Source organism: Pollicipes pollicipes, unplaced genomic scaffold (genome assembly GCF_011947565.3).
Source record: "Pollicipes pollicipes isolate AB1234 unplaced genomic scaffold, Ppol_2.1 Scaffold_4881;HRSCAF=5763_pilon_pilon_pilon, whole genome shotgun sequence".
NCBI classification, from domain to species: Eukaryota; Metazoa; Arthropoda; class Thecostraca; order Pollicipedomorpha; family Pollicipedidae; genus Pollicipes; species Pollicipes pollicipes.
In genome coordinates this window covers 28,099,638-28,127,221 of record NW_023596576.1, presented here as the reverse complement: position 1 = coordinate 28,127,221, position 27,584 = coordinate 28,099,638, and the positions used below count along the sequence as shown (strand labels likewise).

General features: G+C 54.7%; 1 protein-coding gene across 1 annotated transcript; it reads right to left on the bottom strand.

The window, feature by feature from the left end:
* Positions 1-27,584, bottom strand: dve (SATB1_N and homeodomain domain-containing protein dve). The gene is made up of 8 exons (XM_037223316.1): positions 27,566-27,584; positions 23,032-23,126; positions 13,665-13,818; positions 6,157-6,348; positions 5,634-5,866; positions 1,732-1,881; positions 1,027-1,149; positions 1-837 (listed from the first exon to the last, which is right to left on the bottom strand). The coding sequence occupies exons 1-8, from the start codon at positions 27,582-27,584 to the stop codon at positions 103-105; spliced, it is 1,701 nt and encodes a 566-aa protein (XP_037079211.1). The 3' UTR covers positions 1-102.

Here is a 27,584-nt window from a genome sequence, read left to right as displayed (position 1 = left end):
GTGTAGCGAGCGCGGCTGGCGACGTTCACATGACTGGGGCGGCGGCGCTCACACGCGGCGAGCGCGGCGGACTCACACGACACGGACTCACACGGCAGACGCTCACATAGCCGAGCGCAGCCGCTTGTTTTTGGCGCGGCGGTTCTTGAACCAGAACTGCACGTTCTTGGGCTCGAGCTTGGGGAACTTGTGCCGGTACGGCTGCCGGTTCAGCTCCTCGGTGTACTGCAATATGGTGGTGTGGCACGGGTGTGTGTTGAGGCTAAACCACTTCTCCAGCATGGGCACCTCGCTGATGGGGTCGATGAAGGTGCGATTGCGCTTGCGCTGATGTTCGGCCGACAGCGGCACGGCCGGGTAGCCGACGCCCTGCAGGCCGGGCAGGCAGCTCGACATGTACATGGACATCGACTGGCGGAACACGGACGGGTCCACACCGTAGCCGATGCGCTCGAAGTGCGCCGACGTCATGTGACCCATGTAGGGCGAAGGGAGCGTGGCCGGCGCGCCGTAGCCGTGCCCCTGCGGCGAGCAGCTGGCGCCCGAGTCGCGCCGTTCGGCCTCGGCATCCGAGCCATCCGCCTCCGTCTTCACCTCGTCCAGCGTGGCGTCCGAGCAGGTGACGCGCAGATCGTCGCCGTCGGGCTCCTCCGAGGCCGAGAGCGAGTCGTCGCTGGGCTCCGGGCCAGGGCCCGCCAGCCCGCTCTGCGCGCGCTGCTCGAACTTTTTCTGCGCCGCGCGCGAGTTCTTGAACCAGTAGACGATGTTGTTGATCTCCAGCGGCTTGCGGTTGCGGCCGCCTCGGTACACGTTCAGCTCCTCCATGAAGTACTGCATCTGCGGATACGGACAAGGCTGCAGGTTAGGCCACGTCGTCGCTTGAAGTCGCAGCACCCCATCACTCGCGGCGCACTTGAACGGCGCACAGTGACGTTTACGTGAACAGGAGGAAGGCCAGTTCTCTGTCCCCTCCCCGCATGCAGACAGATGGCGGCCCCTGCTGGAACTGATGCCTTTGCAACCTACCTGCATTTTATTCGGGTGCGGGTTGATTGAGTACCACCGCTGCAGCTTGGGGATCTCGTACTCCATGTCGAAGCTGGTTCGGACGCGGGGCTTGCTGCACTGATGGAAGTGGTCGTGGGCAGCCTGGAAGGGACACAAATGCCATGCTTCTCGTCTTCGCAAGTGTCATGGCCCGCCAGCCGACAACGCACTGACAGTGCCCTTTAGTCAGGCTTGCGCTCATTTTTCGGCGCCTTTTTACAAGGGAATGCATCCACGCATCTAACTGCATCACTTCCTTCAGTAGCATTCAAACGCTGACCGACTTTCACCTTACCAGACACGGTCGGTTGGTTTTCTGTCTTTCTCACGACTGACGGAGACCCGACCTCAGATTTGGCGCGGGGACCTCATCTCAGGCTCAGAGTAGTGGTGAACTCAGACCTTGGCCACAGACCTTGCCATGCCCTGACCTCAGGTGTTGCTTCACTTGGCACGACCGGTCGGCTGCGCGCCCTAATCATGCCTGGCATGATTTAAATTCAGATTCAGATGCTGATTCAGCGTGTGTTTATCAAAGATCCGCACCCATGGTGGCGTTTCACGTAACGCGTCAATAAAATTAAAAAGTTGAGGACAAATACCTGAGCATCCCTCTAGCCAGGCTCGAAGTGCGCACGACACGTTAAGTGTGCATGAGGTGCTGACCTCAGGTCATGACCTCACCTGACACGAGCTGTTTATTTCGGGCCTGTCGCGTGGCTCAGCCGGCTGGCTGCGCCCCAGCTTCTGTCCGTTGTACCACTGGTTGAAGCGCTGCACCGCCTCGGGTGACAGATTCGGGAGCGTCTCGGACGTCAGCCGCTCCAGCGTGCCCTGCGGACACAGGGTGCGGATCAGGTCAGCGGTCCGGCGCTCCTGCACGCTCAGCACACGCAGAGAAGGGTCAGCCCAACCGCCCCCCCCCCCTGCAGACTGGAACGGCGCGGTATCGCGCCTTCGTTTCGTGTCCGCGCAGCCGCCGGGATCTCTCCCTCGCCGGAGATACCGCAGTAGTTCCTTTCGTGTCCGCGCCGCCGTCGGGATCTCTCCCTCGCCGAAGAATGCCGCAGTAGTTCCGCCGCACCAGGATTGTCACATCTGCATTCCATGAGCCAGCGACATAAGATTCTAGATTTATCGCGCCCGTAACGCGCAGTCGGGACTAATCACGTCAGCCGCGCCGCGTCTGTATCCGCCGCGCCATTAACGTCGCGTGTCAGGTGTCGGCTCAGGTCCGGCCGACGCTACGCGCCTGCCGGCCGATAGCAGCAGGGACGCGAACAACAGACGCGGGCGGCGGTAACGACAGGCGGCGCCGGTGGCGGTCGTGGCGCGCCGCGCCGGTCCCCGCCGCCGTACATCACGTCACCAATTATGGCTGCGCACGCACCTCGGCCGCTCAGCGCCGCCGGCCGACCAGCAATCCCCTGGAAAGTCGTAAAGTTGGCCTGTGCGCCACAAATCCCCATTACCGGAGGAAATCCCTAACAAATCTAAGAATTTATGTGAGATTATTGAAGATCAGTTGCAATTGTCCGCGTGGCTGGAGCCGGCATCAAAAACTGGCGTCAGTGGCTTCGTTTGGGGCCATTTCCGACAATCCCCGTGATGGAGAGCCGGCCATAACTCAGCGGCCGGCACGGATATTGTGTACTTTCTGGCCGCGCTGGGGCTCCCAGTTAAGATGTCCGCCGATTGGCACTCTCAATAAATCGCGAGGTGTGAATCGAACGGCAGTCCGGCCGACGCGCGGCGGAAATGGGCGACCGCTGCCCGGTGGCGCCTGGCGAGCCTGGGACGCGCCGCCGACGACCGCCGAGACTCCAGCGGCGTCAGGTGGGCCTGCCACCGGTGGGCCTGCTGCCAGTGCGGCCTGCCACCAGTGTGGCCTACCACCGGTGGGCCTGCCACCGGCGGGCTTGCCACCGGTGGGCCCGCTACCGGTGGGCCTGCCACCGGTGGGCCTGCCACCGGTGGGCCTGCCACCGGTGGGGCCTGCCACCGGTGGGTCTGCCACCGGGGGGCTTGCCACCGGTGGGCCCGCTACCGGTGGGCCTGCCACCGGTGGGGCCTGCCACCGGTAGGCCTGCCACTGGTGGGCCTGCCACCGGTGGGCCTGCCACCGGTGGGCCTGTCACCGGTGCGGCCTGCTGCCGATGCGGCCTGCCACCGGTGCGCTCGCTGCTGAAGGAAACTCGAGTAACTGGACGAGGACGCCATTATGAGCGTCGGGAATGTCTGGTGTTCGGATGAGGTGAGGGCGTGCATGACAGGCATTTGTGTGGGCCAGCGAGCTCTCAAGCCGGATCTGTGGGTGGATGGCAAATGACGCTTCGGCAATCCCGAATACAACCGGCCGATATCATCTATATCCTGCTTATTCTGTACTCATATGAGTTCAGTCTAGTAAAAAATGCCAGCTCGCCGCTTAAAACAACTGTGCCCACCCCGCTGCCCCGAGGCGTAAGCAATGATAGGCTTAGGGGCCCTCAAAATACACATGTGTACCATGATATATGCCGTCCCATGCTGTCGGTTAGCTTGTTCTTTACGTACAAAATCGTCGCTCTCATCTACATAGCAAAATAAGAACTGCGATATAATCAGGGAGAAAAGGCTTCCACACACAAAACTCAGACATGCCAAGTGCGTGAGGGCTGCCAGAAACCAGGTTCACAAACACACACGTTCAAGCCGAAAATGTTTGTGAACGAAGTTTTCTAAATAGGCCTAAAAGGTTCGTTATCTTAAATTTCGAGCGAAAAAAGTCGGATCGGCTGGGCACCTCTCGCGGAAAGTAGGTAGCCAGTTCACTCTCAACAATGAAGGAAAGGATGTAACGCGATATAGCACAGCACAAAGCACAGTTCTGGGCTGGGCAAAAAGCACAAAACTGGGCCTACCTTCTCGTCATGTGTATATCTGCAGATCGTTCTGCGCTTCAGATGAAAGACATACCTGCTCTATGACATCGTGATCAAAAGTCACATTCCATACGGATCGCCACGAAAAGCGTCGTGACGTTTAAAACATTCTTTCAGCCCCTGCACCCCACACAGCGTAGTCCGAGCTATCGTGGCAGTTCGCTTACATCCCGCCGAGCTCGAGCTCCCAAGAACCAACGCGGCGGCGCGGCTGGGTCGGCGCTATTCCGGGTGTGCCAGGGTGGGGCTGGTGACCTGACCCCGGGCGGCGGTGTCAGCTGCCTGCTGTCCCGCCGGCGGCGACGCGGCTGGACCACGGCCGCAGCCGCCGCGGTCACGTCTCGGCAGTGGTGTCAGCGACAACGACCAAGCTTCATCGATACCGACGCCCGTCGTCTCTCACCGGCGCGCTTTACTTTTATATCGACCATCGCAGTAAACCGGCGGCCGCATTACTTTTATCGGCCTGGTTAAAACGTCACGCGGGGACGGTAAATCATCATTTGCGGTCAACCAATCTTTATTATCGAGGTATCATCGCCTCCGTGTCCCCACCAATCATATTTATCGCATCATCAGCCCATTTAATTCCATTGGATAACCTGCCGCTGGCCTGTTTAAGAGATCTCCGAAATGGCGCAAGTTCGAAAACTCATCGATGAATTCAGGAATCGGAGATTAGAGGGCGCGACGAAGGCGGCGACACCCTCTCCCTCTCTCTGAGAGACGGCGGCACCGGCTTCAATATGGCCCGGCTGATGATGCCTTCCCAAGGGGACCGATAGTGGCGAGATTTATCGCCGAATTCCACCCAAAGATGGCGCTAGACGTCGCGTGGTGTGAGGCGTTCGGGTAAATCATTGATGGAGTCCCGGCTGGGGAAGCGACGACATTTAATTGGCAAACGTGCGACCTCGCTAGGAGGGATACTGGTACTGAAGCACTGAAGCGAAGCGTGCGAGGAGGACCACGTGTGCCTAGGCGATTGGACGTCATCGTGTTTAAGTGATTACTATCGTATCTATTGAAGATAGCTTACAGCCCGTTACGCAAGGCTTGAAGCGATGAGCCGAAAACATGAGGTGCGTAACCATTATCTGAACCTAAAATATCAAAACTGACTTACAAGAAAACACAACAAAACAATCATGCTATCGTACAGACGAGGATGTGATGTCCCAAAACCTACCGGTCGCGCGAAAACGCATTTCCTATTAAAATGTGGCACGCAATGATGCAGAACAAAACCGCACCACAAGAACAAATCACCATACAACACTGCAGCTGACGCATAACACGATCGTGGTCAAGCTCTCTGATGACGTCAGAGTCTAATTAGCTCCCTGATGACGTCACCCAGCAGGTTAAATGAATGCGAGAGTGCGATGACATCAGACTCAGCTCGGCCAATGGCGCCTGCCACCACTCACCTTGGCGCAGGACAGCGGCCAGAGCACCCGAGGGCACCAATCCTAACACCGGCCAGGGCGCACCCTGAATCCGGCCCGCGCGGGGGAGACAGACCTGACTCAGCATATCCGAGGACAGCCACGGGGCTGCGGACACCATGCCCATCTCGTCCAGGCAACAGACGGTGACGACAAGGGTGCCAGACTCACCTCGTCTAGGGGAATCCGGCGGCAGCGCGGCTGCCAGACTCACCTCGTCCAGGGGGCAGCCGGCGGCTGTGAGGATGCCGCTGCCATGGCTGACCAGCAGGCGCAGCAGGCGGTCTTTGACGTCAGCCGCCTGGCGCCCCGTCGGTGTCAGGCGGCAGCACACGTGCAGCGTGGCCGCCGCCACCACGTCACTGAGGATGTCGTGCACAGTGTGCGCCTCGCTGCCGCTCACCTGGTCCAGCGTCAGTGGCTTCCAGTTGCGCAGTGACAGGTACGCTGCCGGCCGGCGCGCCAACCGTCAGCCGGCGGAGACACAGTGACGCAGCCGGGGCGTCGGGTCGAGCCCCGCGCCAATTCAAATGATTTTGACAGTCTGTTAATTCCTCACAGAGTGTCACAGTACATCAGCCGTTGTTGCCGTTACGCACACCCATTTAAAGCGCTCCATGGGTCATTCAGAGAGTTAGCGGCCGTTCGCCGCACCGCGAGCTGAGCGGTCCACCGCGGCCGTTCCGTCCGCTCGGTGACAAACACCGTCTAGGCGGCGCTGCGCCGGCGCCCCTCACCCGTACTCTCCGGCAGGTTGACGTGCTCCAGGCCGCACTTTTGCAGCACGGTGGCTGTTATGTCGCTGAATTTCGTCGACGACGGGATTATGGCGTAATCCTCGATGCGACGCCGCCCGCCGCTCCTGACATCTGGCGGCAGGTCGATGAACTCCACCACAAAGCGGACCGGAAGGGTAGCTGAGCTCGTCACTGAAAGAAAACAGGCAATTTGAGAGTGGTGCGTTCGATAATTATCTAAAGCTCGGTTACTGTCATGGACAACTTTCAGACACAGGAAAAGGGATCACGACAGAATACTGATGGGGATGGGGAAGAGGGGCGCGTCGCACAAACTAACCTCATAGCACCGCCGATCAATTCTCAATTAGCCAGGTTATCGTTTCAGCTACGAGATGAGACGATGATCTCAAAGGAGTGCAAGTGCTGACTGCAACGAAGCCACACCTAGTAATTGCAATGCTTTGCAACTTTCAATGCGTACAACATCCTAACACAATGCATGCATATCAAGCACATATTTCAACAGACGGTCTTAACGTTCAATACGAGGACAGATTGCGTCGAAAATATATTTCTAATGGCACTACTGTGATGCATAAGGGACCCGGCTATCTGCAGCCAACTGCTCCCCGTGGTGTGCCAAGTCTCGAGGAATGAGGAGATTTCGCCGCACTCTCGCCAATCCCCGGCCGTGGACAAATTCGATTTTGTCGGCTCAAATTCGTAAGCTTACCCAATCAAAAATTCATCTCTAAGTCTTCTCACACCAATCCTATTCAGATGGGGTTTAGCGTGGTCGAACCGCGGTCGAGGCATGTGATTCGGCCTCCTTCGGAACGCATTATCACGCGCCCGCGCGCAGTGCTCGATAGACGAGAGGAGCGCGCCCGAGCGCCGGGCGGCTGAGGGGGGTCGCCGAGGCGGCGGACGCCGCTGACACTGCTGCAGCGGAGCGCCGACCTCAGCTGCCGCTGACTATCAGCAACGCCGACCTCAACGGCCGCTGACTATAAGCAGCGTCGACCTCAACGACGGCTGACTATCAGCAGCGCCGACCTCAGCGGCCGCGGACTATCAGCAGCACCGCAGCCACCGGCTGTCTAAAGCCCGGACCCGCTTCGGGGATGCAGCGTACTCTGCAGCATGGCTTGGTCAGGAAGGAGTGACGAGGCGACTGGAAATGAGGCCACAAACTGATCTGAGTTCGGAGCTCTTGCCGAACGGCAGCTAATTGGGCGATTAAAACAATAGATAAGTCTTTGAAGGAATACCTGGTGTCCAGGATTGACGTGTAAGACGATGGTACGAGCCAAAACAGTCGCAAGCACGACTAATACGGCCCCTGAGACACGTCGGCACTGCTCTCTCGTGCCAGTCTTACGTATTATGCAAGGCACAAACTATAACCTTTCGGAGAAACGATAAGAGGCAGCTTTATCCTTGATTACTTTTTCCATCAGCCGCCATGAATTCAGTCATCATTTGTATGAACTTGGCGGAATGGGAGCGCGTGGTGCCTGCAGCTCAGTGACTCGGTACCTATCAATGGTTCCCCGTGATACTGTTGATTGTGGATGCTTTATTATCTGTGCACTTGATTCGGGCTGGTGCGTGGCACCCAAGAATAATTTGATTTGGTATAATGTGTTTGCTGACAAACGTCGTTTGCTTGACTGAGCTTCGCCGCGATAGCTCAGTTGAGGGGTCACATGTTCTGGCCATCACGTCACATGCATATACAATCAATGGAAGGCACTCTTCTTGCTACTGTATCGAGCACCGACAGCGGGCACAAGCTTTGTAACTCACATTTCCGTAACTCGTAAAATGCGTAACTCCCTGACTCACATCTGCGTTGCTCGTGAACTGCGTAATCGCAAATGGCGTATCTGCACGGCTCACATATGCGTAACTCGTTAACTACGTTATCACAGCTGCGTTACTGCGTAACTCACATCGGGCCACCGTTCACAGCAGGCGGCACAGAAAACGCGAGTAGCAGGAAACGACCGCCTGTCACGCCCCGGTCTCCATTCAGTGCAGCAGTCGCACGGCGGTGACGAGGCCCTGCGAGATGGCTATCAGCTATCGACAGGAGGCACGAGTTGGCGTTGGTCGGCGTTCGTAACCCACAAGCATTACTGCTGTCTCAATCCCCGCCGCTCGGTGTAAATGTGTGCCGCCGAATGACGGGGATTGGCGCCGAGGTCATGGGAAGGGAGCAGCAGCCAGGTACATGGGAAGACATACACGGCCTAAGGCATTGGGCAGACGGAAAACGTAACCTCGACTGAGCAGCCGGTTCCGGTACTCGTGATCCTGACGAGACATTTACGATGTCTAATTCGCGACTTGACCAGGTTGGATCCCACGCGGCGTGGCCGTTCACTTCCTCGTGCTCGTGGGCCATCACGCGGAGAAAACAACCGAGTCTGACGACGAGTCAGGGTGGACCACAGCGCACGGATATCTGGGGGCGCATTGGGAGCCTGGTCAGCCAAAGGTGGACAGCCGCACGCGGAGAAGAGCGGCCGGTCGATAACAGGAGAGCGCGCCTCTGGCCGCGGCGCTCCGCGATCACACAGGACCCCAGCTGGAGCGGCGTGCTTTCCACGTCACTGTTTTTCCTGTCGCTGCCATTGAGGATTACCAACAGGCAGATTAGAAGCCCCGCAGCTGAATCGGATTAGGGGCATGATTGATGATCGCAGACGACGGCAGATTACCCATAATCCTCTGCCGCCACTCTAATCCTTTTGAAGGGATCGGACCTAATCCGCACATTCAGCTTGGCGAGCTCTAATGTTGGCGCCGGCCGCGGCCTGGCTGGTCTAGGCCGTGCGCAGGCCGGGTACATATGGCGTAACCTACCAACCAAGCGGCTCCGCCGAATCCAGGCTCCTGAAAAAGCTCGTCGTCGCAAATATGCAGCCTCCGGCTCAAAGCGGTGACAGAGATGGGGTTTCTGTGTACCGCGCCAACTTAACTCCCGGCGAAGAGGGGATTTGGAATACGGCCGGATTCATAGGATTTGCTGTAATCCCGACGCAGGGGCATCACAGAGAGTGTTTTTCTGTGATAAACTGGGAATAGGACGGCGACGGCGCGGCGCCAGGCCGCCGCCCCAGCTGCGTAAAAGGATGACGACCGAAGCCATAGGAGACAGCGCGGCGCAGCCGGCTATGCACGCTCCTGATAAGAGAAACGCGTCGAGCGTCGGGCGACGGCGGCGCGCTGGCGGCCGGCCGGGCCGGCGGTGGGGCAGGTCAGGGCAGCGGCGGCCGACGCATCCCCGCGGCCGCCGGCTGCGCGAACGTTCTCGTCCGTCACCAGCACGCTAAGACGCGCAGTCAGCTGACAGTGATAGGCCGCTCAGCAACTTGGGTTTAGCCGCCGCAGCACGTTTGACCGGCGGGGCACGGATCGTTGTAAAAATGTTAATCCGTCTCTCATTTCGAAGGACGCGGCGTATCCGGCTTGCCTGTTTTTGCAGCCGGACCGGGCCGGCCCCAGCACGTCACGTAATAGATCTGCGGATTACAGAGCAGTTACGACGTCCGTGACGGCGATCCGGTCGCTGAATGAACCGGAGCGGTCTCACTAAGCCGGCAAATCTCAGGACCCGCGCGCGTCCATGATGAATCCCGGACTTCCTCTTCTTCTGAGGACCTATTACGTGCGGCTTAACTTTTGGGCCGGTGAAATTTGGGTTCAGCACGGCTGGCCAGATGCGGTTCCTTCGTTTGCCGACTTAGTCGGCTGGTGGAACTGCGGCCGGATCCCAGCCGCCTCATTATGGGGGATTTTCTAAATACGTCTTTGGTAAATGCCCCGGGATGAAAAGATAATGCCCGCGGTCGATCAAATTCAATGCAGCACTGAGGCACGTGGGCAGTGCGGACCACGGCTACCGTGCCTGGGGAGCGCGGCCACCGGGTCTGTGCTGAGGCACGTGGGCAGTGTGGACCACGGTTACCGTGCCTGGGGAGCGTGTCCACCGGATCTGTGCTGAGGCACGTGGGCAGTGTGGACCACGGTTACCGTGCCTGGGGAGCGCGGTCACCGGGTCTGTGCTGAGGCACGTAGGGCAGTGTGGACCACGGTTACCGTGCCTGGGGAGCGTGTCCACCGGGTCTGAGAATCCTGTCCAACGGGTGTGTGGACCACGCCCACCAAATGCGGGCGCGCTATCGACGGCTCGTACTGAAGGTGAGTCGGTTCTCCTCGCATGTTCGCGCTTCAACACCGCCGCCTGAGTCTTGACTCGGACTGCGGACCGGCCGTCATCGCTCATGAGCCGCATCAGAGGGGCGGTCCGCGCGCATGGAGTCCGGGTGTACCTCCTTAGACCCACCCGTGGACCGGCCGGACGTGCCCCCTGGGCCCGAGCCCCGTGCACGCGCCGCACGCCGGCCGGCGGTCCACGTACCGAGCCGGCGGTCCATCTATGGGGACCGGTCCATCTGTGGGGACCGGTCTCGATGACCGCCCGCAGCGCCTGGCGACCGCGGGGCCGGTCAGTTTTTGCCCGGCGGCCTGACCCTGGAGCGAAGCCTCACGCGGCGGGCCGGGTGCACCGGCCGGTGCCAAAGCGGCGCCGGTGGCGGCGGGCAGCGGCCCCGAGCGGGGCCCCATCGGGGCCTCGCCACACGACCAGCTTAGGCGATCAGGGGAAGCGGCGAACTGAGCGCGACGTCGGTGAAATTGCTACAAGAGATGGCGTAGGTGCTCGCTGGGCCCGAAAGGGAGAGGGCGGTGCGAACTGCGTGCGTGTGGACCCACAGCTGGCGTTTCCAGGAACATACCTGGGCGGTTGATCTGATCAGTCAATGTGGTTTATTTTGATATCGGCGTAAGTATGACCAAGCTCAGGAACAGATACAGTCTGGACAGACAATAGCTATTTAGCTCCTGAACCTCCCAAAACTAGGAACGCAAAACAGAGGACCAAACACAGAGGTGCCACATGGGGCAAACTGGAGCTTGGCTGCAAGCCCTCGACACAGATTAAGGCTACTAAGTCAGCAGCTGCCAATGGCATTTCCCAGTGCTCACCGCAGCGACATTCCTTTCTCCCCGGAAGTTACCTCAGCGCCCCTGGTGGTATTTCCCGACACAAGGACCCCACAATCCCTTCTCGCTGCAGCGTCTCACAGCTTTGCCGTGTTAGCGTCCTGCTCTCTCCTATCGTTCCGGATCGGTCACCTCTGTCCTCCCTCCGTCCTCCCTCTATCCTCCCTCTGTCCTCCCCGACGGCGAGGTGTCCCCGCTGAAGCACTGCTGGCTCAGCCCGGCCCGGCCTGTCCAGCTTACTCCCCGATGACAACCGTCCTACAGGACACCGATCAGTCTGGGTCGTCCACACAAGTCAACCAGGGTCATCCACACAGGTCAGCCAGGGTCATCCACACAGGTCAACTGAGGTCATTCACACGGGTCAGCCGGGGTAGTTCGATATGAACTTGCATTCCGGACTTGGCGTAAGTTACGTTCAGTGGCGTAAGTTACGTTGCTGGGGATTCAACTGACAAGACCCGGGCATGACTGGGATGAAGAGGTAGGCGGGTGGGCGGCGACAGGATCATGCCAGCAAAGAAAAGTATTGCCGACTGAAGTCCTCAGAGGTGAACGAGTACCATTGGAGTCAAGGGTGGATGCCAACATCTGTTTAGTCTAGCCTATCCAATCCAAACCTTTCAGTCAAAGCCATCAATCAATCCATCAAACCAAGCAAATCTACAAACTGTATTAGGTGTGCAATGAGGGAAGGCCGAGGTCCCCGCGCTGTCCCGCGCCGTAGGGAGGGCGGGGGGGGGGGGGGAAGGGGGGAGGGGGAGGGAGGGAAGTCAGCCGTCCGCCCTCCGCTGCCGTCGGGGACGGCGCGGCCGGCGGCTCGACTCAGATGGCGCCACTGTCACCCGCCGCGCTGCCGCCGCCCGATCAGGCCTGGCTGGACGGCTTTATTATACGGGACGGGTTTATCGGGACGGTGTGATGGCCGGCGGCGGCGACCATCGCCGCCGGGTCCTCATTAGCCGGCCGGCTATCGGACGTCGCCGGCCGCGCGCGCGCCCAATCCTTTTGTTTACGGACGCCACCGCGGCGCTATCGCCGCACTGCGCCGTTTGCGGCGCGGCTATCACGCCGCATCGCGGCCAGCGCGCCGGCGCGCCGCGCTCCTGCACAAAAACCGGTCAATTAATGATAATCTGGCGCGCGGCGGCCGCTCCTCAGGTGTTTACTACTCCAGTTCTGACGTGTTTTTGTGCACGTTGCGAAAGTAGTCGTGATTAGGATTATTTATAGAGGAATTATTGCCAGGAATGCGTAATCTGGCCGTCAACAGACGGACAGCGCAACACAGACTGAAGTGCGTGGAGAGCGGCGGTTTTTGCGCTCGGCTGTGCACCTTGCCGTCCGGCTGTTTCGCAGCCGTGTATGCTCTGATTAGATAAATTGGTCATCCGCTGGGTTGTTTGTTGGCCTCGCCTTGACTCAGTGGCCCGGTGTCTTTGTCGGCTGAGAGATGACAGGTGAGACTGCCCTCCCACCAGACCCTCGCGCGGCAGCACAATGCAGCCGCGATGGAGGATAAGGCTGTATCACGTTTCTCCTAAGGCAGATTTGGGAGGTCGGTTGGAGTCAGAGATGAGATGCGTCGCGGCGAATGCCAACTTTCCTGAAATGGTTGTCTCATCCCGGTTTAAACTTATTGATTCTGGCATGACAAAAATAAAGCGGCACGCGACCGAAACTTATATGTGTCATCTTGTAACTGTCGACCCGAGAAAGGATAAATACGATCAGGAAGGGCAGGCGGCTGAATTCTGGGCGCCCCTCCTACAAGTGATTGTCAAAAGAGGCCCTTGGGGTATTGGAGACACCTAACCGAACGACGATCTTATGCAGAGCGTAGCTGTGGAGACAGAAATTTGCCCAAAAGTCCGATCGGCACGTAAGAAACAATTCTAGGACGCAACATTTCACACGCCGTCGCAGTGCAAGCATTAGCGCACTACAAGACCACGTGCTTAAATCACCTAGCTCCAGCCCTTATAGGCTGAAGACTAACCGCTGCAGAGAAAGTCGCAATAGAAGCTTAACAAAAATAGACTCTTGCCAACTGCCACACTTAAGAGCATGCTATGTTGGGTCTGCACTGAACGTTTCAGCACGCTACATCTAGTTCAGGTTAAAAAAATACGCAATTCCTGTTCCATGAAGCTGTTCATCCCGGTCTTGACGAGCTGTCGTGTTCCTGACCAGCAGTGGGCACCACTGACGAGCTGTGAATGACTCCGGACATGCAACTCTGTGAACCGACCGGACCGGCACGCAACTGCATCCCCGGCGGCGTGACCCCGCGACTTGGCCTGAGGTCACACAACAAAAGGATGCCACCATGTCAATTGTGACCTATCAAGGCTGACCTGAGGTCAGTATTGGCAGGTCAGGTAGTTCTCCAGATGACGCAATCGTGCTAAAAATGCCATGGCATGACTGACCTGAGGTCGTGCTGCAGAGCGGTGCCACCGCGCCGGCCGTGACCTCGGAGGGTGCGGTCGGTGACCCACCGCGACCTGGCGGCCCGCCGGCCACGCCCACGCCGTTGCAGCCCTCCTCAGACCTCTTCAGCGTCGCCATAGTTAGCTGCAGCGGCTGTGGAGGAGAATGGCCGTCGTCAGAATGTGAGGCGACCGAGATCTCTCTGGAGAGGCCGGCTGGACCCGTCAAAACCAGGAGCGGCCCACGAGGCGGAGCGCGGACCGCCAGCGCCACAGGCATTCGGCCGCGCCAGCGCCGCATTTTCGGAAGTCCCGCCTGGACTCACCCACGAGAATGCCCATGAGCACAAAGCAGGGCACAGAGAGCCAGAGGTGTCCTGCCTGACTACTGGCGAAGAGAATGAATGAGTGAATCAAAACAGGGCGCGATGGATTGAGGTGGGACCCTCGGGGCACATACATGCACGTGGCCGGCTTGATTTTGCTCGTGCAATACCCTTACCCGAAGCATTATTTCCAGAAATGGTGTCATTGATTTCATTCATTTGAGTTGTACGATTGTTCCTAGCGCATTGGTTTGACCCATTCTCGGACCGGCTGTCACATATTCGGATACACAAATCCGGATGTCACTGAGTGCCTGACTCCGTCGTGTGACTTAACACACGCCAATTTGATCCCCCCACGAGACCTCAAGAACTAAGAAGGCTAGAGACACCAAATGTACAAGATATCTTGATCTGTACGTGAACTCACTTAGGTCAAATTTTAAGCTTCCTAAGTTCAAATAAGTTCAAACTCCAGGCTGGTCTCCAAAGTGCCCCCAAAATCTAGGCAACTGTTTCTAAGCAAGATTTCACAACCCATTTGAGGTCAGTGACCTTGTTTGACCTTTTGAAGGTCATGGTGAACAAAACCATACAAGACTGGTCTGAATTTTGCGTTCAAATAAGCGACAAAGATTACGCTAGGCAGTATGTTCTTAAAACAAATTGTCGAACCGGGTCATCTTAGGTCAGTAAGCTTTTCTGACCTCTTAGAAGTCAATGGAAGATGTATAATGCGGTTCCTGCTGTCAATAAAGTCGAAATGAGCACCACACACCATCCCATATAGCAAGCCGTAGAGTGATAAATCAGGCTGATTGTGACCTTGGTCTGACCTTCATACCTGACCTTAGGTCAACATAATTTGCTCATTCAATATTCGTGGCGCCTAAGAAAGCATCTCAGAGATGTATGGCTTCGTCAAACACTCCGTTATTGTATCAGATTGGACGATTCCCTAGAAATTGCCTTCGCTGAAACCATGGCCTAACTTTGATCTGCCATAGGTGAGCGACCTTACATGGTACATCTAAATTTATGATGTCAAACGATCCGCTATTCAGTTGTCTACAGCTATGCAAAATTTGGCCGCGCTGTTCGGAAACCATTCTGGATAAACCTTCGGGGGGGGGGGGGGGTCCATTTGACCCCCACCCGAGTGCGTGTTAATCTTTTACTGTGATGATAACATTCACTCATTTCAGAGAGCCAAGAACTCACCAGGTCTAAGAAGCCAGACAATTTGCAGAGACATTTTTCTTGTTTGAATCGCTCGTAGCGCAATCGAACAATCATGCATGACATACAAATCACAGAACAACAATGGGCTTCTGTCTGTTGCAAGAACTGACACGGAAACTCGGATTGCAGTGCAACAATTGAGAGGAAAGAAAAAGTTGTGAGATTTCCTATTTTGCCCTACATTTAACTGCAGGAAATTTGTGTGCTCAAACGATCAAAGGCTCTGTGTTCATCTGTGTCAACTAAACAAGTTCGTGAAGAGCGTCATTCAATGTTATAAAATCACGAAGCTCATAAACAGCTAAAAATATACTGAACTATCACCAGGCATCGTAAATACCACTACTGCAGACTTCAGCGACTTCTAAACCAACTGATGCAGATAGATGCATCTGCATATATCTTCATATATTATACATGCATCTGCATATATGCATCATACATACAAATCCACACGGTGACATGACAAATGAAGACTTATTTTCGGCGTGAAAATCCGAACTGTAACGAGGGTGTGAAGTAAACTTGTTTAGTTAACAGTCTGTTTCAGACAGAGGCGCAGGACGAAGCGACGGCAGGCGGCAGATGGCCTCGGTGACCTCGCTGTTCACACAGGACGCCTCGGATGGCGTCGTCCGCCCAATAATTCGCCATAATATGTTTAAAAGCAAACATCCACCAATATCAATGGCAACTATGGGTGGAAATGTTAAAGCACTCTCTCTACCTTCTCCTGCGGTAAAAGGGCGCGCATGGGTTTTATCCAGGTTCGAGAATATCTTGAAAGCGGCGCTGATCCTGACAGCTCCTTTCCAGACGCGGGCATCTTGTTGTTGTTCTTGGGCGCTTGCTTTCTGGAGTGTCCTGCGGTAATACCTTAGTTGCCCGATCCTCCGAGATAAGCTTCTCGACTCTAAGCTTCATATAAGTATGCGTGCACCCAAGGGGTTTGTCGAGTTGATTGGCTCTTTTTACCTGAATGGTTTTCTTCCTGTCCACGCGCATGTCTCCATAGTTACCAAAGATACGCTTGGAAAAGAGGCAGGGCGTTAGATTCGTCTCTTTATGCGATTGAAAGACTGCGTCGGATTGCTACCATCTTTTTGAGCCGTCTGAAGGCACCGGAGCGGGCTCTTACCACATGGATAATTGGGGGTTGGGGGTGGGGGATGGGGGCTCCCTCATCAGGCACGGCTCTGTGCCCACCATCATGTGACTGTGACCTCATCCTTGCTGACCAGGCGGGTACGGTCAGGCACCCGCTGGCCACCCGTGGCAGACGCTGCTGTGCATTCTTGACCGCCTGTGAACAGGAACACGTCTCCCGACAACGACCGCGTATCGTTGCTTCGGGTGGGGCGAGTCAATGGCTCTTACGCGCGAGCAAATCAATGGTTCTCTCTAAAGATCAAACATTGCGACGGCTTAATCACGTGGATACGTCAGGAATGGCCACAGCCTGTTGCACGTGACTCGCTGTGGTCTTAGCTGGCTGCGAGCCAGATGTTTGTTTGGTAGATTTTGTGGTCAAAATGTCTTTGCAGTGCATCGTATGAGGCCTGGTGGCACCGCATGAGGCCTGGTGGCACCGTATGAGGCCTGATGGTGACTAGTCCAGACTAAGCAACGTCGTCGCAGTTGAGTTTGGGTTTTGGGTTGCATCGCGTTGGGCGTGCTTCTAAAGCATGCAAAGATGTGACTGGCTCCGGTTGTCCCACGCATGGAACCAACACTCCTGAAACGAGCTTCCGCTGTAGCAAGCGAGCCCATTCACCCGAAGCGAGCGAGCTGCTGCACAAATTTGCAAAAGGTATCAGATTCACGGTTATTCACGTTTGTAACTGACATACAATATTTCGCAAGGTCTAATGCCTAAAAGACCGTTGTGTTGTATAAGCTCAGGGTCTATACCGCATGTGATGGTTAGCGAAGACTCTGAACCAACTTCGTGATGTTGATGTTCGCTCCCCAGTTTTCCTCACATGTCAAGATGGAGCGTCTCTAGGACATTGCAACTTATGAATAAGTCCAGTGGAACTTTCCACTTTCCCACTTTCCGCGGAACCCACTTTCCGCGGAACGATACCCATTTTTGGCCACTTTACCATGCCGAGTTATTTCAGCATTCCTACACACAGACATTTTGCTCGAGTTTGACACGCTTGCAAAATCAAAACTACATGGCGACCAGTGAGAGTCCATGGTCTTATTCCAGAACTTCCAAGTTATGTCTGCTTTTAAGTGAAAATGTTTGTATCGGGCTTTAATGTGTTGGCATTGGCTTAACATCAGTTAACGCGAGTCTTTTCTCCTAGTAATGGCAAGCGTGGCCGACCCTCGTCCTAACGCTGGATCGAAGGGTGTTGGGTTAGCGTACGGCGCAACGCGGCGTTGCAGTCAGAGGCGGCTAATCAAAATGCACGACCAAAAGCGTTCTACACGGAGCGTGCTGCATATCACATAGAAACACGCCTCTTCAGAGACGGTTTATCACGCCACTTCGCGGGAGTCCGGACGGCGTACCAAAAGCGCCGAGTAGTTGAGCCTTCGCCAGAACCCAGGATGGAGCAAGCTCTCCAAGTTCCCGCTCTGACCAACGCTATTACCTTTGGTCTGGTATGGCTTCCATGAACTAAAGCTTTTCATTCGTTTCCTCACTGGTCACAAAAACGCCGGCACCGCACTCAAAATAAGCTATACCGACGTAAAAAACTTTCGGGTGAACTTTATTTAGGGTTATACAGAGCGCTATCAGAACTAAAAAACTGAATTGTGCGGAACCTTAGAACTGAATGCTGCACACAAGCAGGTGGCGTTTTTAGTTCCGCGGCCGTGGTTGGTGATATCAAACCACGCCTTCGATGGAAGCGGCCACAATGCTAAAATTGGGCTATCCAGTTATACTTTAAAGCAACCATTGTATCGCTAGGAGTCATTGTCACTAGTCAAGCAAATATTGCATCCTAAGGACTGAGACAGTTAAAGATGCAGACAGAACACTGTGCTTACCGGTACTTAAGCCAGCTGTAAGATCACACCACAGCGCGAGAAGCCCTCAGCCCCACACGATCTGAACAGCGAGCGTGTTACCATTCACCACTCGCAGTTGACCTGATAAGGGTACACTAAGTGCGGAAGTGCAGTGGAATGCCTCAGGCCGCCTCTCAAAACATGGCCTCGAAATGGGCAGTGCGCTCTGAAGCATGCATTGCGGATGCGCTCCAGAATCTGTCACAGCCCAGAAATATCCGGGCTACATTGCTCAGCCCACCTATTCAGCTTGCGTCGCAGGTGCTTGCATTTGTACCTGCATCTAATATTCAGGTGGCGCTCCGACAAAACTACCGGCCGCAAATCACTCATTGGAGCAAAGCAGCTAAGACGATGTAAAAATTTACCATACCACCAGACGTTCAACTGGAAAGAAACTATGGGGAAACACTACCATACATCCTGCAGAAGTTACACACCAGTCTTAGATTACCCATAAAGAGTCTCCGAGCCGAAGCAGGCCAGCCCGTCTAGTGGAATCGCTATTTGACTAGCTGACCAGCAAGAGGACCGGGGTACCGCATTGCGGCCCACTAGCCGGCTCGGACCCTCCCGGCAGCGGACAGGTCACGAGGTCGATGGGGTCCACAGGGGTCAAGTTCCTATTCACTTGGGGGGGGGGGGCTTCACTCTCTCATCCAATCCTAGCTCCAGCCCCCCCCCCCTCCCCCAATTGCATCGATGACAAAGTGCAGGCTGGGCACCGGTGGGTGTTGTCGCCCTGCTTGCCGCTGAATGCCGGCGCCAAGAAAGTTTGAGGTTTCAGTACTTTCCTGCGCGCTTTGTTCCTCGGTCTTGCCCACTGTGAGAGGATGAGCAGGGTGAACAGGCTCGTAGCATCGCTCCTTAGAAGAGGATGAGCAAGTGAACAGGTCGGTGACTTGCTCTCGGCGAGAGGATGAACAGGTAAACAGGTCGGTAGCTCGCTCTCTACGGGAGGATGAACAGGTGAACAGGTCGGTGGTTCACCCGGACACCTATGACATTATGCTGAACACCGGGAAAACACTGGCTCAGTCAGGCCGAGGCCCATCGCATTCAGGGACCGGCGGGCGGCTCTCGTCCACAGTCGCGGTGAGTAGATCTGATTGACAGGAGACTGGACCGTTTGAACTCGAAAGGCATGCCAAAGGGGATGAGCGGGCTTTCAGGACGAGGACCTCCGTTCTCTTGACATCGCCTGTCATGATGGTCGTCATTGCAGACCTTAGGGCATCCTCGCGTGGGTAGTTAGTTCACAGCCTCCTCCGGGGTTTAGAGCAACGTCTATCGACTTGTAAGCCCTTCTCTCTCCACGCTGGCTGTCCAGAAACCTCGAGTTCATATCATCAACAGCGAAGCTTTTCGGCGCCATGGAACGACCAGCTCGCTGAGGCCTGGTTGTGGACTCTTGGTACCATTATTCCCAAGTCACAACGCCCCGGGCGAGGTGCCGTCGACAAAATCTACGTTTTCTCTGGAGTGAAGCTTGACTTGGCTACTATTGTCTCTGGACCTGGCCGTAGCCAACTTGAAAGAGTTGGTTGGCAAAATTCCCCGCTGCTTTGTCGCCACTTAAGTGCACACACGTTGGCAGTGAGATGCTTGTTGGTGCTCTGTCCACAGAGGTCAAGTTCCTTTTCACTTGGGGGGGGGGGGGGGGGGCTTCACACTCTCACCCAATCTTAGCTCCAGCCCCCCCCCCCCCCAGCTTCAGCTCCAGCTTCCCAGCTTTCCGATAAAAACGTTCCAAATCCCAAAAACAAAACATACCTTTGCGTATTTCGGAAGCGAGTTGAGACATTCTTTTTCATGCACGTCCCCAAACCAATTTTGAGAGACTTGGCCACCGTCTGTCCGTCACTTACCGCTCATGACTCTGTAAGCTGTGTTAGTCACAGAAAAACATTACCGCGTAGGATCATCTCTTTGGAACCACCGGTCAATTGTTTAGTGCATTCTACTGGCCGTCATGCTGCGGTTTTACTCTATCCGCCCCTTGCAGTTGGTAGATATGAATCGTTTAGCACGCGGAAGCCGTTGCTTTTTTCCTTGGTCCGATAAGCTCCAAATGGCACTGAGCCAGCCACCACCACTGCTTACCCTATGGGGCAGGCTGGCTCGCACCGCGCCCTGCACGGTGGTCAGAGCTGGCTCAAAGAGTTATATAAACCTTCCCTTCGTGACAACTGATACAGAACATATAAGCTTTCTTGGATCTCCAACACCACCAGCGATCCTCTAGTTATGAGAGACCAAACGGCAGAGTTTCCTCTGTTATATAAGACAAGCCCCTTGCATCATGCGCACTTCTGGCAGAGAGTCATGGACTTACATACAAGCCTCTTGCATCATGCGCACTTCTGCAGAGAGTCATGGACTTACAAGCCCCTTGCAATCATGCGCACTTTCTGCAGAGAGTCATGGACTTACAAGTGAGCAAAATAGACAGAAAAAAGTAAAGGTTTGGTAATCTTGTGAAGGGCATGCGGCATGCATGTTACTACATACCACACACCGCATTTGATGAGAATGCTCGTATGCATGCGAAAGGAAGCAAAACTTTTCGAGTCGGCCGCTAGGTACGTCATACAAATGTATATTCAAAACAAAATACATTTCCTGCACTTGCAGTGTAACACCACTATAAAAGACGGGTTCGACTGACATAAATACAGGCATACTGTCAAAACAGGGATCGAATCATGAGAAGGTTATCACAATAAAAATGATGATGGAGGTGTGGAAATGGATGTAACCACGCCTCTGACTCTGGGGGGCAGATCAGAATTGAAGGGGTCAAACTGGAGTTCTGGCCTTAAAAAGTTTATACTTTTTAACCTAATCCTTCCCAGTAAATTTCGTCACCAGTATCGCGACTAGATTAAATGAAATATTTTGTATTCCGCCAATGAGAAGTTAAAAATGCTGGAAAATGATCCCAATATCGGAATCAACTGACCCTTAAAAAGCATTTCAGTCGGAAGACATGAAAACACGCAATGCTGGGGAAAGTTAGAGGGAACATAATCACACCCTGCAAAAAAGAGTAAACGTCTCCCCCTGCCCTCTCCACTGGTAACACTCATTGATGTAGTGAGACTTGGTTATCTGGCGGATAGGGTACGTCACCAATAACGCGGGTGGACCGTTGTGATTGCGTGTGACCTTTGACCTGACGGCCGATCGGAGCCGGTCATCGACGTGAAACATGCATCCACTGCAAAATCAACACCAGCGATGACGCATGTGATCACCCTGCACATAGATCCGAACAGTAGCGTTTATTACAAACGTTTCTTGACAATCTACACTGAATTCTTGTTTTAGGGAAATCGAAATTCGCCATTTTGCCTGGACCAGTTTATTGAGCTGCTACTTGAGTTCAAATTAGAGCCGCATGAGTCCTGCATTTTCTTGCATTTTTTTCGGCCGTATATTTTCGTCTCACTACAAACTGTAGCCTCAAACACGCTCTCCGCCTCTGCCGAGCATTGCGGCACCATCAGAGTTGTCTCGCGCTGCTCGGTCCGGCACCCCGTCGCCGACACGACCCACGCCATGTGCCCTGCACTGCTTGGCATTGGAAGCTATGCCTGACGGCGCCGTGTGAACGCGGGTGATCGTGTGGGAGCCAGACGGTGGCGGACGCAGTGGGTCACCATCGCAATTCCTGTTCAATGGCTCCATCATCGTCACCGCCCTCGTTAGGCTATTGGGTACACGCTTGTGAGTGCTTTAGCGGAAACGCAATTCACTACTTTTCAAACCATGCAGCCAACTGTGAGTGCGAGGGTGAGACAGATAAGATATTGATTTAGACGCACGAAATATCGACAACAGTTTGCCCAAATCGGTTACGCCAGCAGCCACAAGGGAGCAAAATATCAACGTAGGAAATGCTGATATAGTGATATAGTGGCATAGTATGAGGCAGGAGCCTAAAGACAATGCCCATGCTTTCTGATGGAAGCAGTGGTTAAACCAAATCAACAAGCCTTAGGTACAGAGGTCACAAATGCTAGAAAGCACGCAGAGGTCACAAATATTACAGGTCACGCAGAGGACACAAAAGTTAGCTGCGGCGACCACTTCGGGCGGCTGTCCCTCGAAACGCGTCTTCTTCTTCACCCAGTAAGTCTGCTCAATACCCGAGTGCAGCACTCCCTAAAACGCGATGACGTGGACCAACTGGAGTTAAAGAGCCGCGCCAAACCCACCTCTCACAGGGCTTCCGCGAAGACCATGCTGAAGACGCGTCAAAACCGGCTACCAGAACGGCTTCTCTATTTCCGACCGTGTCACCCGCCGTGTGAAATGCTGAACATCCACTATTACCAAGCACAACACACGGGGCCTGCTCAAACAACACCAGATAGCTGCTCAACGCCAGAGACCGCCCCGTGAATAACTCCGTTATGGCCCGAGAACGCTTGCCTACATCACGCCAGTACCAGGAACTGTGCACACCGGGTGACCGTTCCACAGCGTGACATGAGCCGCCGACGTCGCAGCCGGCCCACCGCAGTTACGTTTCAACCTTTGCACGCCAGGTTGACACCGGTGGAAAGGTCAGCAACTGTCGGCCTCGCCGTGTCAGACCAGACGGAGCCGTACCCACCAACTGCACTGCAACAGGTGCATTTTATCACATATTGTGCAATGATCACCTAGCCGGCGATTGTGGGTGGTGTGAGTGGCTCGTGATGCTGGTAGTGGTCGGGGTGGTGGGGGGCGTCGCCAGGGCTGGCGGGGCGCGCCTGACGTACCTCGTTGCTGTTCTCGAGAGTTCTGCGCGCTGGCAGGCCGCGCTCCAGCCGTCCGTGGCCATGGCCTCCCCCTGAGCCTCCTCCTCCATGGACGCCTGCGGACACAGGGCGCGAGGGGGGCGCGCGTTCGGCACGATCGTCAGCTGGCGCACCACGTCCGTCCGGCAACCGCGCCCGGCTCGGCAGTGAGCCGCCGCCGCGCCGGCCTGCCCCGGATTATTTCTCAGCCCGATCCCCCTAATCCCACGGTCCTAATCCGACACTTAATCCTGGATTAGGCGGCGGCGGCGGGCCGGGTCAATACGGCCGCCCCGGCCGTCGGACTCGTACGGCTGCTGGCGCGCGCCGCGCGTGGCCGCCACCGCCGCGCGGTGCTCACACCGACCGACCGAGTTCGCGCGAGGCGCGGCGAGACGTGACCTCGCGACACCCGCGCCGCACTGTGACGTCAGCCGCCCCACCCGCGCGGCCTCGAGCCCCGCACGGGGCAACGGCGGGGCGTGGGCAACGGGCGGGGCAGTGACGCCATGACCAATTATCGCCCACCGCCGCCGCGCGCAGTCAGCCTTGCAGCTGCGGGGAAAGCGCGCTATGACGTTGCGTTGTTAGCGCCATGCTACTCATAAGACACGTGCACGCTATCAAAAGAACGATGTGCTATGTCGCTTCCCCATCGCGTACGTCAGCTTCGAAGCGTGAATAAGAGAGAGAGAGAGAGAGAAGAGCGAGAGAGAGAGAGAGACGAGAGAGAGAGAGAGGAGAGAGGAGAGGAGAGAGAGAGAGAGAGAGAGAAGAGAGAGAGGGAGAAGAGAGAGAGAGAGAGAGAGAGAGAGAGAGAGGAGAGGAGAGAGAGGAGAGAAGAGGAGAGAGGATGAGAGAGAGAGAGAGAGAGAGAGTACAGGAGCATGCAGAGGGGGAAAATAAACATAAAAACAATGTTCAGGACTAGTATAAGGCCGCAGCACCGTAATGCAGCACTGGCGGATCGACCTGCTGATCCAGAAGCGCAGATGTTGGCCTGGCACGCGGAGAGATCGGCCGGGCGCGCCGCAGGTCACAGTTGGCCTGCTACTCCCAGGGCCGGCCCACTCAACGACCGATCGAGTCAGGCGGACGGGCCTTCCGTTCCCAATCAGATTAAATGCCCGGCTCCCATGGGCTGAGCATTGACCCCGTTTCCAGGCTGACTGTGGATTACGGCGGGATCAAATTAGGCTGAGCCGGGTCCGCCTGAGATCGGATTAGGCGTGGCGCCTGCGTCGGATCGACGCGCTGGTCAGGCAAGGTTATCGAACAGTGCGATCCAGATCGGTCCAGATGACCAGGTACAGTCGCAGATGCGTTTATGTATGGCATCTGCCTTCGAGTTACGTATCTGATCGATATAATTGGATTTAATTGGACTATTTGCGGCAGGACTTCAGTACTTGTCTGATAAGTTTCAAAAATGCTCCTACTTGTGAATTATTCTGTGAACCCGACAAAACTGAGCTGTTTGAAGACGGTCCCTTTTAGCATTCTGAGGCACGAAGGGCTTTCTTCACCCGGCTGGCAGGGTGTTCAGCGCACGATATTAGCACGTGGAGCAGCCTCAGACAATATTTGATTTACTGACTAGTTCTATCATTTGTCACGTCAGTCACGTGGATCGCGATCATCTGCAACATGGAATCGGGGGGGGGGGGGGGGGGGGGGCGGGAAGAACCATATACCGGGCTGTGATTTGAAGAGAACAATGACAGTGAACGCCCATTTTCCGCCGCGGGAATAAAAACACGGTTACCGTATTTGGCTCATTTCGTCCGAGTATTTAGCAACGAAATAGTACACGAACGCTTGCGACAGACGGAAAACACGACGGGTCCCACTGAAACATTCACAAAATGATCGAGATCATTCCCTCAGTGTCAGAACGAGGGCCGGCCCGACAAAGGCCAACTAGCATCTAGTAAAAGATGCCTGACCTGCTAGGAGCACACCGTGTGGGATCATTATACGGCACAATAAGCCCCGCGGCGTCCGAGGTGCGAAAAGGTACAGGCAGGCGGCGTCTCAAGTACGGAAAGGTACAGACAGACGGCGTCCGAGGTACAGAGGGGTACAGGCAGACGTTTGCACCTGATTGTTCTCCGCGGGACCAAAAGCGCTATGACGGATAAAAATGGCCGGAGTCAGAGCTATCTGACGTTCCCCATAGCGCAACGTACACGCAACAGGTTTCTGTCAGCGATTGCTTATGAGAACAAAGAGACCCGCGCTAGTCATTCCGCAGAAACATTTTTATATAATCATGCACTGAAAACCGTACGCCAGCCGCGTCACTGCCACTACTCTGGCCTCGTTGGCTCTAACGGCAGGCCAGAGCTGCTTGACTTCAACTGCCGCGGATGGAAGAAGCCAGAAGCTTCTGGCATGAGTGGGCAGGTGTCTGTACGTGGGTGGCTGGTCTGAACCATCATCACAAAAGTATGGTTTCCTTTACCCGGCCGGCTCGACAGAACGTTTTACGGTGACATCGGCAAGTACTTATTCGCTCGCCCTGCTCTCATCGGCTCTGGCATGGACATGGAATCTGCGTGGGACCGAACAGAATTGCCTCGACGCAGAGCTTGTGACTTGTTGGCTGTTGTGCTCTAACAAAACCAGGCTCATCAAATATGTGATATGCGCTGTATTTGATAATTGGGTGTGGATATTTCTTAAAAGAATTGCAATGCATTCCTTAATCCTCCCTTGGAAACAGGATTAAAGAGAATGTTCTATGAAGAGAATGAATTCAAGAGAATGATTAACTTGAATGTTAAAGAGAATGTTCCACATTTGAAGGCATTGAGACAAACATTAGATGTGATGAAATAAACTTCCTTGCAGCTGTTAGTATACTTGTAAGCGTAAAAATTACTCTAGACAACCAATTGCACTACCTAATGAATACATTCCTCAATACCTCGTCCTTTGAATGCGTCGTGGAACGTTTGTGTGACGCTAGAGGGGCTTCGAAATTGACCACGCGAAATAGGCGAAGGGGAATGGATATCAAAATTGACCCAGGGCAAGCAACTCGTCGGTCGTGGGCTGCCAGATTCAGCAAAATGGTTACAAGCGTGATCCCAGTCCAGGACCGTTTTCCCTTGGCACGAAAAGCCCGGATCGACATTACGGAAGCCCACTATTGAAATAAAAAAAACGACAATAATTCGATGGACTCGTGTGAAAAAGCATCGCATGCTAACCATAGTGTTAATATCTATCAACATCAATAACATCACATAAAAGCAGGACTTCCAAATTGGTGACCTCACGTGGCAACACCGCACGTGGCGACAGGCAGACTTTTTCACTGCACTGACATCCTGCAGTGCCTGATTGAAAGACTAGAATTGCAGAGCAGCCCGGCTCCTGTTACTTCCTATTTCAGCTACCGTTCAAGCTGCGGGCCCAACGTGGAGCCACTTGATTGCAAAAAAGCTGACAAAAGCTGCCGGAAATGGGGCTGATACTACGCGCATTAAATTGCCATGACGTCACCGCAGTGGCTTATAATGGGGCGCCGTTCCAGTTGTCACGACACCTGTAGACTCCGAGTTATGATGTAGCAGGTCCAAGCACCCGAGGAAACATTTCATCGCGATGAGTACTTCAAAGCCATGGGTTTGCAGATGCACTGGTTAATGCATTACGATGGAGATCGAAGTACCTCTGGTGAGCGCTCTTCAATTTCCAGCTTCCTGAGAGACGAAAACTCATTCTGCTTGTGGGGGAAAATCTGTCCCCGAGACATTTTCCAGCATCGATTTAGTCGGTAGGGTTTTAGCAAAAGTAGTGCTAGGTACTAGGGCCCGTAACAGACTTAGCGTATTTCGTGAACCATTAGGAACACATTGATGCCAATGCACGAGGTAATGCGCTTTGACGCCTGTTACCTTCCCATAACATGACAAATATCCTCAACAGTTATAACTTGGAGAACTAATTCTCATCTTGCTAGGGAGAGGGAATCAATGCCGGGGTCTATGCAACATATAGATTTGGAGCTGTACCTACCTGAGTTTCCATCACGTGTTCGCAGCATGCTTGTTTATATGCAAAATCTAACAGAAACCATTTCGACACAGTGATGTTGGAAATATTTTCTGGAACGTTATATATATATATATATATATATATATATATAACATTCAAATGCCTTATATCCTGTCGTAAAACGATGTCTGTCAGTGTTCATCACTTATACAGCAAAGGCGGATGCATCAATCCATGGTGATATAAAGCTCCTATGCGATCATGAAGGTTCAGAAGATATCCAAGATAGAAGATAGCGGATGCATCCAAGATCTGGGCCCATTACTAACGGCTTTTAGTCTTGGACGACGTCAGTGGCAAATTACGCAATGAACAAAGAATGCAAGGTCTTCTTTAGCCCGTCCAACGGTTTCAGACGCCGGTGATGCCTTCATGCAAATGAACAGTGGAGCACCTTGATAGTATGATGGAGTCTCCTCTGACACTGGAACAAGAATCGACTTGAGCATACCAAGCTGATCCCATCCCAT